The sequence below is a fragment of the Cryptomeria japonica genome, chromosome 10, assembly GCF_030272615.1.
Source record: "Cryptomeria japonica chromosome 10, Sugi_1.0, whole genome shotgun sequence".
NCBI lineage: Eukaryota > Viridiplantae > Streptophyta > Pinopsida > Cupressales > Cupressaceae > Cryptomeria > Cryptomeria japonica.
The window spans coordinates 432974653-432989714 of record NC_081414.1 but is presented as its reverse complement, the minus strand read 5'-3'; the positions used below and the strand labels follow the sequence as shown (position 1 = coordinate 432989714).

The 15062-nt window shown below is 39.6% G+C and overlaps 2 protein-coding genes across 3 annotated transcripts in view; one reads left to right on the top strand and one right to left on the bottom strand.

Annotated features, from left to right (window-relative positions):
- Positions 1-15062, bottom strand: part of LOC131067560 (uncharacterized) — a 213518-nt gene that overhangs the window by 39481 nt on the left and 158975 nt on the right. The gene's annotated exons all lie outside the window — the stretch shown is intronic.
- On the top strand, positions 12389-14397 carry LOC131859384 (uncharacterized). The gene is made up of 4 exons (XM_059213046.1): positions 12389-12538; positions 12631-13031; positions 13145-13553; positions 13653-14397. Exons 3-4 carry the CDS (start codon positions 13424-13426, stop codon positions 14078-14080), a joined length of 558 nt encoding a protein of 185 aa, XP_059069029.1. The 5' UTR covers positions 12389-12538; positions 12631-13031; positions 13145-13423; the 3' UTR covers positions 14081-14397.

The following is a 15062-nucleotide window of genomic DNA, read 5'->3' as shown; positions in this document are numbered from 1 at the left end:
TGAGCTCTAGACCACATATACTGTGTTGGGTGGCTGCCAAGCACCACTGGATTGATCTTGAGAGGTAAATGGTACTTCTTGGGCCACATTAATATTATCAACTGTATTTGACTGGCGAGCATTTATCTTATTTCTAGGAAAGCTAGATGCATTTTGAGTGGTATTCTTTGTCGTATTTGCATCATCTAGGCTTCCTATTATTATCTCTCGTATTTTAGGTACTCTCATTAGTTCTATTAGAAAGAGATTGACCTTCTTGAACTCTTCAAGCACATATGAGCCCAATCTTTTCGTTTCACTTTGAAGGGTAACAGCCCAATTTTTGTTTTGTCCTTGGGGAATGGCATTGCTTGCTTGTCCTTGAGTATTTCTCGTTTGAACCTGAGGAGAAGTTGCGCTCTATCTGTATATAGGTGCATCCTTGGGATAACCTAGAGTGTTACTCGCATTTGGATTCAGCGGCGTCAAGAAAATGTTTGGAGGGATTTACGAGGTTAGCGGATCCTGTGCCCTATTGTTTCTCTAGTAAACTCTTGGCTGATAATTGCCCGAAGATTGCTGATAAGTTCGGACTTCCCTCATTCCTACCACGAAATCCGTGTTGCCAAGCAAGGGAAATACATAATGTGATTTTTCAATTGGTCCATTGGTTGACAAAGGTGGGAACTAAGAACTAGGTGGCACCATTGGGGCATTCACCAATGCGGGCGAAAATCTACCATTTTGATCAGGCATTTTTTCGTCCATTATGGGGGGAAATCGGAAGTCTTCAATGATTAGAGCTTGATCGTACCTTACTGTGGGGACTATCTCATATCATGTTGTTGAAGGGTTCTCTATTGTTTCATTGTTGTGCACCTCTTGTTGAAATATGTCTGCTGCAACTTTAAACTCAGCACACTGCAATTTAGAATGTTGACTTGTGTTATGCAATCTACACCAATTTGATAGGGCTACTTCAGTAAGAAAGACCTTGTTGACTAGTCGATTTTTCAGCTGCTAGCAAGTTGTCTAAGGGTGAAGGAATGTTTCCATTGTTAGGCGTGGTGTTCCTTGTCCTTTTCTAGAATCCTTAATTGTTATCATATCATGAAAACCTTGATTGTTCCCTTGATAGTTTTGGTTGTTTCCTTGGAAATTTTGATTGTTCCTTGGATAATTCTAATAATTCCCTTGATAGTTCTGGAAGTTCCTTTGCATGTTTTGCAATTGATTATTCTGGTTCCGCAAGTGTGTGACATCGGATGACAACTTTTTCGACCAATTCTTTCATTTCCTCCTTTTCTTCAGGTGTCCTTGTAGATGTAGATGCGTTTTTCAAGTACACTAGGTAAGTCTAGGAGGCTTGGGGAGTTGGATCTCCTGTGCATAACACCAATTGGTCGAATGGTTGAGCAGCTGGATGTGTTGATATTGGAACTAGATTCAATATTAGTGTCTGATGGATTAAAGCAAGGCTTATCCTTGGATCTGATTTGTTGTAGCTAGGGCTCCCATATGAAGTAAAGGTCCTACTATGTTCTAGCCTAAGTGTTTTCTTACATCCACGGCCTTTGCATATGCTGCATTCAAGTCCACCGGAGGTGGGTGAGCTTTTACAAACATTGTCGTGAGAGGATCCAAAGCATGGTAGTATATTTCTTTTGCATCTGCAGCAAGGTAAGGAGCATTCAACTTCGTATATGCCTTCTGGAACCTATTGTTGAATGAGTTGATTGGTTCATGTTCCGCCCTCCTACATTCAATAAATTGTCTATACAATGTTGTAGGCGTGACTTGGAGGTCATATTTGCCAAGGAATGCATCCTTTAGTAGTTCCCATGAGGTGATAGAGCTTGTAGGTAAATGAATGAACCGGGAAAGTGCCTCATCTCCCAAAAAATAGGGAAAGAGCCTACACGCTACATCTCTGTATCGGATCGGTCTATTTCTTAAGTGGTCTTCAAATTACTTGATATGATCTTCCACTGTGTGGTTTAGATTATTGACATGGTACTTTGAGCAGAAGCTCTTTGGATTCTTCTAACATATCATTGTAATTAGCGAATTGCAGCGGAGATGGATTGGTAACCATCCAAGTCGCACCATTTGGAGGAGGGTTGTTATGAGCCATTGTGCTTCCGCTTGGTTGAGAACTTGATTGGGTACTTGACTAACTAGTAGCTTGCACGATCGGTCGGAATACATTAGGTTGGCTGGTTCCTTGACCTTGATCTAATCCCTAGTCTTGATCTTGATATTGATGTGCTAGAGTTGCAAATAGACCTAAGATATCTTCGCCGCTAGGTGCATCTCAACTGGATGAGGTAACCTTCTCCCCATGCCTAGTCTTGGGAGTGTATCTCAATTCCTAATAATCTCTTTCCCCTAGAGTAGACCTTAGAATTCTTTCAAACCCTTCTGGTGAGAAAGAGTTAATGCACTCTAGCATGTAGTCTTGAATCTCTTCAAGGATATGTGGGAAGAAGTGGGAACGTTTGATCTAGCAATTCTCTTTCAATAGCAATGCCAATCTCAATAGATTTCTCTTCTTCTTTGTTGAGGAAAAAGTGCATTGCTATATACTCATCGTCGCTTCTCCTTTCCTTCCACGCAAGATCGTTCAATCCTGAAAGAATATCCTCCCGATTGTTGTCAAATCCCAAGTTTGGTTGTAACACTGGAAATAGGCCTCTATGTGGTAGCACCATTCTGATTCATGATAAATCTTCTTGAAAGTAATCTTTAATTCTTGATATTTCGATTTCCTTACTATTGACGTGCGAGATGACCTACTCTTCTAATGAAAATTGGAGGTGGTTGTCCTATTTCTTCTTCCTTGTCAATGACACTCTTCACTTGTCTAAATTCAGCCGCACTGCTTGGATTTCTCCAAGTGAGAGTGTTGAATTGTGAAATAATGTCTTATTGTTCACCCAAGGGTAATTCTTCTTCTGTCAAAACCATGACTTGAATGATATTTCTTATCAAGCCCTCCTTCTAGCGCCAATTTTGTTGATGGTGTTTTTGCACACTATGCAACACAGAATAAAGTATTGAATCCTCTATCCTCTCTTGAATAAAGACTTCTCAAATACTGAAGATTAGCAAAAAAGGATCACTTGAGATCACCCCAAGATTCTCGATATCAAGTTTTGACGTGTTGGATAGCTTCAATGGTATAATGTGATTTGTTGTACATGGAGGGGACTTACGTGATTGTTCTTTCAAGCTTGAGTTATTTCAAGGATTGCCATAGCTCTATCAAATATCTTCACTAACTCTCTTATGAACGCCTTTGCCCTTTTGTAAGTCTTAGTGATCCAAGTATCCATCAGCTGTGCCAAGGCTTTCATCTTTTCAAAATCATCAACTGTGTCTGCAGGGGCCAATGATGGAGGTGTAGTCAAAGGATCATGTTGCCTCAACAATACCTATAACTGCTGGAGGTGACTTCTAAATCTATTGTTTTCTTTCTCCAACTTCTTATTCATCTCTACTTCCAACTTGAGCATGCCATGAACTGTCTTTATCGTGTCATTCATATCTTCCAATAAATGATCAGTGGTAGGACCTAAATCAATAGTCTCCAAGTCATACTTCTCTATTGTGATTTCATCTTCGAGCTTGTCTACTCTTGGAGTGGCAATCTGAATTATTTTGGATCCTTCACCATCCCTCGTCATCTTTGACATCTTGTTTGCTTTCTACTTTTCAGTCTCTTGATTTCTATCCAAGTAGTTGCCTAGATCAATGGGATCCTCTTCTACTATTACTTACTTTGTTAATCTCTCTAAGCCATGCAGGGATAGCCGACCTCTCCTCTCTTACTTGCACTTCATTCAATTGTTGATCTTCTCGGGGTGGAGATGTGACTTCTTGATCTTCATCTTCACCATTCACATATGCATCACTGCTTGCCTTCTCATTGACTGGCCTAGGTGAGACCGCTTTGTCTTGACCTACTGGTTGCTTTCCTTTGTTTGTCTTGCTATTCTGAATTGTAGATTTTGTAGACTCATTCATAGCTTGATCAATGCTTGCTCTAGATGGATGATCTTCCTAGACCACTGCCTGATTTGTTTACATTTCGTGCACAGATGAAGTACTTGTAGAAGGGCAGTGTCTTGAACTTGACTTATGCTTCTTCTTTGGAGGCTCTTCTTTGTCGATTTCCTTCCTCTTGAATCCCTTGGAATGAGTTAATTGGTTAGCACTTCCACTCTAAGTTTCACTTGTCATATCATCGTCGAAAGACTCTACTTCTCCCATCAATTCATATGTCATTTGAGTACCTTGGGTCTTCAATACATGCGTTTGTGCATCTACCCATCGTTTGGTATATGTTAAGACCATCTTCATTAGTTCTTTCAAATCAGTGATTTCCATTTTAGTCCAATTGACTTTTACCTCTTTCTCTTTCTCTTGTTCATATACAGGTTGGAGACGCCTTCCACTATCTTGTGCTTGATCAAGAGTATCAAAGATCTTAGATGCTCTGATGATGTCAATAGGTAGCCTTGAACACATTCTTTTTCTAATGTCTAGATTGTCTTCAATGTTCATAAAGTAATCTTCCAATTGTATCTTGTGCTTATGTCTTCTCCCACTAGATTTTTGGATGTTGTCGTAAGGACCAAAGCTATCTTTGGAAAAGTATGGAATAAGGAGAGACTTCAATTCCTCTTCTACCATATCTACCGCCTATAAGGATGTACACACTTCCAAAGAAAGTCCAACTGATATAGGAAATGGAATTCTTAACCTGTGTTTATTCTTCTGCACTTTGTTGTATGCCATCAACTACCTTACCAACTCAAGCAATACTAGCCTGTCAATAGGATATCTTAGTAACATGTAAGGCAGGCAACAACACCCTTGCACTCTTATGTAGGTGAACTTGGTAAACAGGATGAACCAAGCATCGAACTTCTCTACTAGCTCTTTCGCCTGTGGGGATAATCTTTCATGAATGCCACCTTGCAGTGTTCTTGTGATGTGCATAGTGAAGGCATTGTTTACCCTTCTATAATATGTCTTACTAGGATACTGCAATTGCGTGTATGATTCACATTCTCTCAACTCTCTAGTTCTTGTGTCGACTGGACCTCTATAGATTAGTCCTGCATATTCATGAGCTTTGGCAAGTGAACATATGATGTACGAACTCATGTAGAAAGTCCTAGTTCGCATAAGTCTCTTGAGTTGTATGTCAATGTTGTTGCTAATGATCCTTGCCCAATTGATCTTCTCCTTCAGTATGATCTCCATAAAGTAGAACATCCAACTCTCGAATTGATAAGCATGAGGAGCTCCCATAGCTCGATTGAGCATAGTGATTAAGTCACTGAATTCTTCTTTAAAATCAATTCTATGGAGTTTGGTGGGTAGCTTGGATATGTCGGACCTGCTCTTCAATAACCAATATTTGTTGATTACGCCTAGGCATTTGTCAATATTATCATCGTAGAATGTTTATGCTGCTTCCTTGTTCTTATATATCATATTGTTGAATTCAAGTATATGGAATGCTTCACTGATAGCTTCCTCGGAAAGATAGGTGAGCTCTGGATTTGTCAAGATTATCATCGTAGAATGTTTACGCTGCTTCCTTGTTCTTATATATCATATTGCTGAATTCAAGTATATGGAATGCTTCACTGATAGCTTCCTCGGAAAGATAGGTGAGCTCTCTCCCATCAGGTGCCACAATCCTCTTACTTGCATCATAGTGCTTGGCACACTCAACAATCAACTCGTTGCACAGCACTACTGGAGGGAAGCCTGTAGCTTTCACTATGCCACTCTCGATCATCATCTTGGAGTATTTGGAAGGCTTGGTGGTGTATAATAACCCTTGAAATTTCTTCATGTTGATCTACCCGAGGTTGGTGTCTCCTACATTGCCCCATAATGATGTAATCTTGGATTCCATATTTCACTATGCCACTCTCGATCATCATCTTGGAGTATCTGGAAGGCTTGGTGGTGTATAATAACCCTTGAAATTTCTTCATGTTGATCTACCCGAGGTTGGTGTCTCCTACATTGCCCCATAATGATGTAATCTTGGATTCCATAGTCTCTCCCTTTGAGTCTTCCTTGATGAGGGTCAGCCGTGCTTCTCCCATCCTCTACCTGTGAGAGTTGTCTAAATTAGTTTTATGATATGGAAATAATGTTTGCAAGTAGAAATCAATTACCTAGGCTTAGCATCTCTACCCTAGAATGACAATTCATCAAAATATTTCAATATCACCTAAAAACCCTAGGCATCCAAATTGAAACCTGAGCTTGCAAATCTGATTCTTAAATGAATATGCCTATCTAAGCTAGTGAATTGCACCTTGTAAATATTCCAAGATGATCAAAATGTGTTAAATTAAAGCACCCCAAACAAAAGCCTCATGGAGATAATGAATAAGAAGCCGGATCAGTCATGAAATGAGGCCTGATTTTGTATGAAAATGATCAAATGAGCCTTATTTCAGACCCGTAAATGATCTCAGAACAGACTGATTATATTAATCTGATTGCTCTTTTCACAAAATCCCCTTTTCTAAATGAATATGCCCTTGATCAATCACTGGATTTTGTCAAACTTGCTGATGTGAACTTGGTGACCCTTTTCCAGAATTCGATGATTCAAGAAGTTCGCTTGCCGTAGATAGTGATCAGGTTCAATGCTTTAAATGCCTTCGCCTTAGTCTAATCCAAAATCACATTTAATTAAAAGATGAATTTGCTGAAATGTGCAAAAATGATCTTGCCAGTATCTGATCAGAATTGGGATCGCTATGCCTCGAGACAAATTCATTTCAGAAGATGGTCAATTCGCTGTGTATAATTATTAACTTTGCCTCCTTCAATGACTTCGCCTTGATCCTGTTGTGCGATGCACATCACACCCCATCCCTGACAAGGACCCCCCCTTCCCCTTTTGTTAGTGTGGTCTGCCATACGTATGAGAGAGGGGAAAGAAATGTCTGTGTGCTTCAAGTCCCTTCATTCGTAGATGAAAATCCAAACAAAGAGGATGGTAAAATTTGAATGAAGTCATTTTGTCATGCCCTAAGAAAGACAGATAAAATCCCTATAGGAATTTCGAAATACTGAAAAGTCAAAATCGCAGGGCATTACAAGCAGGCATCGCGTAAGGTTAAGATGCATACAAGAAGTGCGAACTTTTTTTATGAAGTCGCCACCTCTAAGAATGCCGATAAAACCCCTTCAAATCGCCTCCAAAGTCCGTCAGAATGCCCTCCAATCGTCGAAATCTTCCCAAAATGGCCAAGGTCGAGGAACACAATGAAAAATTCGGGCTTCAAACCTAAAGCACAGGATGCCTTGCATGTGTAACCGACTTCGCTAAAGTTGTAGAAATCCTCGAAACAAATACGAAAGTCAAATCTAGGGCAGGTGCGATATGAAGTTTGAACTTTTTAGGTCATCTCCTTTGTGTGCAAAGTCGTAGTCTTCACATAATGCCTTGCAAAGCCGAAGAAAACCCCAATAAGATTGCACACTCTCACAAATCGTCTTCAATATGCCAAGAAAATCCCGAATATAGGCAGCACATAAACTCTAAACATCGTTCAAAGCCCGACCTCACCTTGTCTCCACGCCTTTGTAATCGTTGAGGATATACCGACACTTCAAAATCAAAACAAAATCCTAAGGTTTGGCATTTTTCTTATGAGTCTAAAGACAAGACAAAAGAAAGAGAGGCCTTTCAAAATCATTTTGCACAACCAGGTGAAATCGCCTAAAAATTCCCCTTACAAGGTAAAATGACAAATTCGAATGAAGGGGAATGCATCAAAATGTCAAAGGGCGAAGTTCGCATTTTGCCTTGTAATGCTGAGTTTTTCCCATTAATAGCTAAGTAATGAATCGAAGGAAAAGAAGAGGGAGGTTTTTGGTGGAATTGCATTTTGTCTCAAAAGGCTGAAATTTCGCCTAAGGGGGTGTAATATCCCTTAGTCAAAATAGTGTGGTAATGTTGAATTTCTACCCAAGGAATATTGTCAAACAAATGTTCTTCAAGGTCATAGACTGTTGTTCTTAGTTTCAGTTTGTTATAAAAATTATCAACCACATGAATCTTTAGGAGAGAACAACTATTAAAGTCATAAATAAAGTATGAGGACCAAATGGTAGACTATAGACAGCAATCTATCTCAAGTGGAGCTCATAAACATGTCTACTAAAGACTGACATTTTGTCAAATAGATGTCATGCAACCTCAGAAGACAAAATGCAGTCACAAACCCCCTTCAAATCTTATTATAAGCCAGTGCCAAATGCAATCATAAGTCAGTACATGGGCTGATTACAAGGAACTATACCACTGATTTTTCTGAAGACATAAGACAGCCATTATACTGAAACATACAGTTCAAAATTACAATGAAAGAGGAGGTCTAAAGAACCTGATTAAACCACGCTATACTGAAACATACAATTCAAAATTACAATGAAAGAGGTGGTCTAAAGAACCTGATTAAACCATGCCCAAGTGTGGCGATATAAACACCAGCATTACTCATCCAAAATAAGGCTCTAAAGTGCAAGTTCGCACTAAGTCCTAACCTGCCCCTGCTGCTGTAGGTAATTGACACAAAGATGTTACTGCTACTGCACACGAATGTCACCAAATCTATCTCCAACCTGATCGGACTCCATGCAAATGACAGCGCCTGCTCCTTGGACGGCCTTTGGGTAATCATAAGCTTTCAAAGGTGGAATCGAAGGAGTTAGGGGGATGGTGGATCTGCCAAGGTTTGGCCCCTTCTAAGAAATAAATAAACTCCTAAATTGCCCTATACTCAGTCCAAACAATATCGCCACAACCTCTGCTGCACTTTGGAATCTTTAGTTGTGAAAATCGATGCACCAAGGATGAAATATGAATCAAAACATATGAACCACAAAGTCTGCAACTTTGATAACAGCAAGACATAAGCTCTTCGATCTACCTTCAAACTTGCTCAGAACTCTTCTACAAATCTCCAATAGGTATCGCTTAGGGACTAGATGTATATTTGCCCAAGAATATGTCTTCAATAAGGTGATTTCTAAACCTGCAAATCTGAAGCACAACCACCCAAATCTGATATGAAAATCTTCAATTAGCTCATATTAGGAAGACTGAAAATGTCTCCCACTCTGATCCAAATTTGTCTTTGAGAGAAGACTTCACAAATTAGGCACCCATGTAGATTTCGTCACGAACCTACTCCAAATGAAGAACTAGGGTTTCGTCTAGCCCTTCTATCCAATCTGCTGAAGGTTTGCGTCCTCAGAGATTCCTAATACAAATGCAAAAGCATATGGATTTCAAAGAATCAATGTTGTTCAATTAATCAAGGAGACAAAGCTCCTTTAAATAGAGTTACAAAGACTATGTTTCTAAAAGAAACAATCGTTAACTAGAGGCGAAATTAGAAACAACTTAAATGACCATTAATAACACAGAGAAAGATATTATTCTAATACCCTCCCTTAATGGTCATCATTCTAACTACCAAGAGAAATAACAGAGAAGGTTACCCCCTTCTTCTCAGAACACGTTGCAACAGAAGACAAGAGCCTGCCACTAACTCTACCACTTGAGATGAGTCTGCCACCAACCCTCCCAGAAACTGTAGAACTTCTGGAGATACAACAACACCAACCGTCCAACCTGATGTTGGAAAACTGTTCCTCTCTGTAACTAGAGACACACCAAGAACAATTCTCACGATTTTGAGGAAAAAATCGGCAAACCCTCCAAACTATTGCAGATGAGCAAGATGCCTGAAAATAGACTGCAAATAAGAGACTAGTGCAGATGTTCGCACAACAACTCCAGGTGCGACAAAAAATAGACTGCAGCAAAGTACAATTTTTGAGGAAAAAATTATAAACCCTCATGATTTTCTTTACAGGGACAAAAAATATTTAAAAACCCACAGATAATTTTTTAGGACAAAATTATTAAAACCCACAAATTTTTTCAAGGGAAAAAATATTAAAACCCATCAGAATTTTTTTTTAGGTAAAAAAATATTAAAAACCGAAACAAACATCGATGCCCATAAGCCATCTTCACACTTTTCGAGGCACGAAGAACAAGGCACTAAGAAGATGCTAAGTGCACAAAACCTGACTGCCTTCCAACATCAAGTTGGTCAATGACGCCATCTTACACATTTCCCAATGCACGGAAAACAAAAAAACTGAGAAGAGGTGCTGGCACGGAATTCAAAAAATTTGAATCCCAATGCAGAAACAGAGGCAGATGAAAGTACAAACTTCAAAAAATGAAGTACGACGGACACGAATTTCAAGAAAAAAATTTTGGCTGACCCAGAAAAATCCGAAGACAACCCAGAAATCCTTGCGAAAAACCCAAAAATAATCTGCTGTCGAAATTTGGTTCCGCTGGCTCGAAAATCGAGGCACGAAAAACGAGGCACCCAAAAATTATGACGACCCTGTTGAAATCTCGAAAAACCCACCACGAATCTGTGCTCAGAAAAAAATTTCGACTGAATCTGGAGGGTCAAAACCAGAGAAACGAAAATCGCCTAAACTCGCCTGGACTCGGCGAGTCCGAGTGCGAGTCACCCTCGCCGAGTCCTGGGGACTCGGACTCGGACTCTGCCGAGTCCAGGAGCCAGACTCGCCAGACTTGGCGAGTTTGGCGAGTTTGGCGAGTTTGGCGAGTTTGGCCGAGTCCCGTGCCTGGGACTCGGCCGGCGGCGAAGTGAATGATAAGTTAAAAAAAAAACAAATTTAAATGGTTTTTTTGACTTTTTTTTTTTGTGTTATTTTTGTTTTATACCTAAAAGTGACTTTCATTTCATTCATTTGCAAAAATAGGAGGAGTAAAGTGAGATAAAAAGAATAACAAGGGTGCATTGAAGAAAAACCAGCAAGGAAGATTTCTTCAATTTCTTCAATTTTCTTCAAGAGTTCTAAGAGGTAACATTGTTTTTTTGAGATTTTTTTGTTTCTTGTATGCAAAAATTCATTTTTCTATTCTTTTTTTTTTGAAAGTTTTACATTTTATTCCAAAATCTTTTCTATGTTACTATGTAGGCCCAGGGTTTGTAATTTTATTTTTTTTAAAGTAGGGTTTGACAAACCCTACAATTTTATAAAAAAAAAATTGCAAACCCTACTTTAGCTTTTTTGAAAAAAATGTTCAATGAGAATGAAATTATGAATGCACAACATAGAATGAATGTCTTAATTTATTTTTGCATTTGTAATGTTTTATTGCAGCAACCTTCACATTCTTATTTGCCTCAAGTTTCACAAAACAATCATACAATGTCCTCTTCTAGACCTCCCATTAGAAAGGACCCTGCTTGGAAATATCATGAGGATTTTCCAGGGCAAAGAAAAGGGCAAACAAAGTGTATATTTTGCAAAACAATATTCCATGGAGGCATATATAGATTGAAATACCATATTGCTGGTGTGCGTGGGCATGATGCCGACCCATGCACAAAAGCAGTCACTGAGGCCGTACGTGATTGCTATGTAATGGTTGAAGAAATTGAAAGGAAAAGGAAAGAAAAAGAGGATCTCACAGTCATTGGGAGACATGCACCTTTAGGAACAGGGACACAATTAGGTTGTGTTGGAGGGCCTTCTTCCTTACCTTCATATCGTCCCACTCATTTTGCTACTACTCATGCTTCCGGTTCTGCTTCTATAAGTGCCAGTGCTAGTGCCAGTGCCTCTGCCCCTTCTCATGTTCCTAGCACTGGCAGTGGTAGTGGGAATGTTAGCATTGGACCTAGGATTCGTAAATCTAGGTTGGATACCTTTTTTGCACCTCGCACTACTCCTGGGTCCCAACAGTCACTTGAGAGCATGGGTTGGAACAAGGTCCATGATGCTGCTAAAATGGCAGTTGGCAGATTTTGGATCTATGGCAGTATTCCATTCTTCACAGCCAGGTAAATGTTTTATGTTTGATTGTTTTAATTTTTATAATTTGATTGTTCGTATTAATTTTTGTTGTATATAGTTCATTATACATAGTACATACTTATCTCATTAAAATTATTTGTGACAGGTCACCTTATTGGCAAGAAATGGTTGATGCCCTTACCATTTGTGGGGCGGGGTTCAAAGCCCCTTCTGAGTTTGATTTGAGCGGACCCATTTTGACTGAATTGGTGAATGATGTGAAGAAAGAATTGGGTGATCAATGCCAAATATGGAGCACTAAAGGTTGCACCATCATGACTGATGTTTGGACAGACAGGAGAAATAGAACTCTCCTTAATTTTCTTGTTTCTTCCGTAGGTGATTGATTAATTTTAGTTTCATTTAGGCATTAATTTTTTATTTTTCATTTAATGATTTATTGAATGATCATTGATCTTGTTTTATTTTTTTATTTCAGGGGGCACCGTTTTCATCAAGTCTATTGATGCCTCCGCCCATTGCAAGAATGCCACCTACCTATGTGAGCAGATAGAGGAGGTGATTAATGAGGTGGGTGAAGAGAACGTGGTACAGGTGGTGACTGACAATGCACCAAATTATGTTGCTGCAGGTAAACTTTTGATTACAAACTAATTTTGTTTGCAAATTAATTTCTATTTTGTAACCTCATTAATTACAATGCAACAAATTATGTTGTTGCAGGCAGACTATTGATGGAGAGGCACCCATCTATAGTTTGGACTCCATGTGCCGCCCATTGCATTGACCTCATGTTAGAGGATATTGGAAAACTTCCATGGGTCAAGACATGTGTAGAAAAGGCAAGAAATGTGTGCAAATTTGTATATAATCATTCATGGGTGTTGGCTCTTATGAGACAATACACAGAGCATAAGGAGTTAGCTCGTCCAGGAATCACAAGATTTGCCACAAACTTCATCACATTGCAGTCCATGCTTCGTTGTAAGATGGCCTTGAGACGTATGATTGTTGGTGAGGAGTGGTCTTCCTCATCCTATGCTGCCACCCCAGCAGGAAAAGATATGGCAGACTGCATTTTTGATGAGCGAGGCTTTTGGAGCCCTTGTGATGAGATAGTGAAGGTAATTTTTTTATAAATTCTACAATTTTTATTTAACTTTTTGTTTTATAACTTATTCATCATATTCTCTTATTTGCTTATGTTTTAAATTACACAATATTTTCAATTTTACAGTTTGTTAAGCCCTTGGTGGTTTTGTTGCGAGTTGCGGATGGAGAAAAGCCCGCAATGGGCTACATATATGAGGGCATGGATAGGGCGAAAGAGGGCATCAAATCTATCTATGCAGGAGATGAGAGCAAGTATGGTCCCATTTGGTAGATCATTGATAAGAGATGGCATCATCAGCTTCATAGGCCCATCCATGCAGCAGCCTATTATTTGAATCCGGCATTCCATTTTAGCCCTACTTTCAGGGCTGATGCGGAGGTCCTTGATGGGCTATACTCAGTCATGGAGAAGATGGCACCTGTTGGTTGTACTCAGACAGATCTTATGCGAGAGCTACAGTTGTTCTCAAATGCACAAGGGGAGACCTTTTCTCGTCCTATCGCCAAAGAAAGTAGGACAACTATGATGCCAGGTAAAAATAAATTGTAAGGCTTAATTTTAGTTTTATTGTATATTGTTAAATGAGTTTATGAGAGACTGATTTTATTTATTTTTCTCATTTCAAACTCAGATAATTGGTGGAACTTTTTTGGCCCAACGACACCAAATCTTCAAAAGTTGGCCATTCGCATCTTGAGCCAACCATGCAGTGCATCTGGTTGTGAGCGCAATTGGAGTATGTTTGAGCACATACACTCCAAGAGGCGCAATAGATTATCCGTGGAGAAGATGAATGATCTTATCTTTGTTCACTACAACCTCCGCCTGAGAATGAGAAAGAATGCATTAGCTGACATCTCTCCTATCATTCTAGATGAGGTTGATCCTGAGGCAGAGTGGGCCATTGAGACAGATCCTGTGGCTGTCTTTAGTGATGATGACACTGATTGGATCGACCAGGTAGATATAGAGGCTGAGGCTGTAGCCATGGCAGAGGAGGAGCAGAGAGCACGAGCAGAGAGCACGAGCAGAGAGAGGAGATTCAGAGGCAGATGGTGATAGTGACAGAGATGGTGACAGTGACACAGATGTTCCTGATGTTGGTGAGCATGGCGTGGTGTCACGAGGAGCGGCTATGGCTGCCCAATCATCTATGACCTACCTTAGACGCCTTCGTAGGGGGCCGGGGCCTTCATTGGAGCCGACGTCGGGGCCGGAGGGTGCAGACTCCTCTGCGCCATAGGCTTGTAGATGTATTTACCTTTGTTATTTGTATGGAACATTTGATGATGATCATATGATGACATGGATTTTTTATTCCATGAGTTTTGTAATATTGTATACATTTGACAATATTTATATATCTATGTTTGTTATTTCCTTCAGCTACAATTTGCGTTTATGCTTATGTGATAGATCATAGATGTATACTTGTGTATGTATTATGTAATGAAATGAGCCAAGTTTGATGATGTTATTGTGTCTTATTCAATAAAGGGTGCATGAAATAAGTTTTAAATCTTAAAAAATCTCTAAATTTTTTGAGTTTTTCACTTTCCCGAGTCCAGCCGAGTCTGGAGCCGAGTCTGACGCCGAGTCCCAAGTCCGAGTCCGATTTGGCCTTGCCGAGTCCGAGCCGAGTCCGAGTCTCGTTTCTTTGGTCAAAACCCTAGCCAAAAAATGCAGATTTCCATCCAAAAATGGCAGAAAAAAAATCTGCAGGCGGGAAGAAAAACGCGTCGCGTGGTTGCGCAAAATGCAGGAGAGACGGGTCGCGGGAGAGGGCAGAAAATAGCCAGAAAACCCTAGTAGCAATTTCAAATAAACAAATAAATTTTTCAAAAAAACTGTTAAAAATTCATGACGAATTTTTAATTGAAAAATTATTTCGAAAATAACCAAGGCTCTGATACCATAATACAGATGCAAAAGCATATGGATTTCAAAGAATTGATGTTGTTCAATTAATCAAGGAGACAAAGCTCCTTTAAATAGAGTTACAAAAACGATGTTTCTAAAAGAAACAATCGTTAACTAGAGG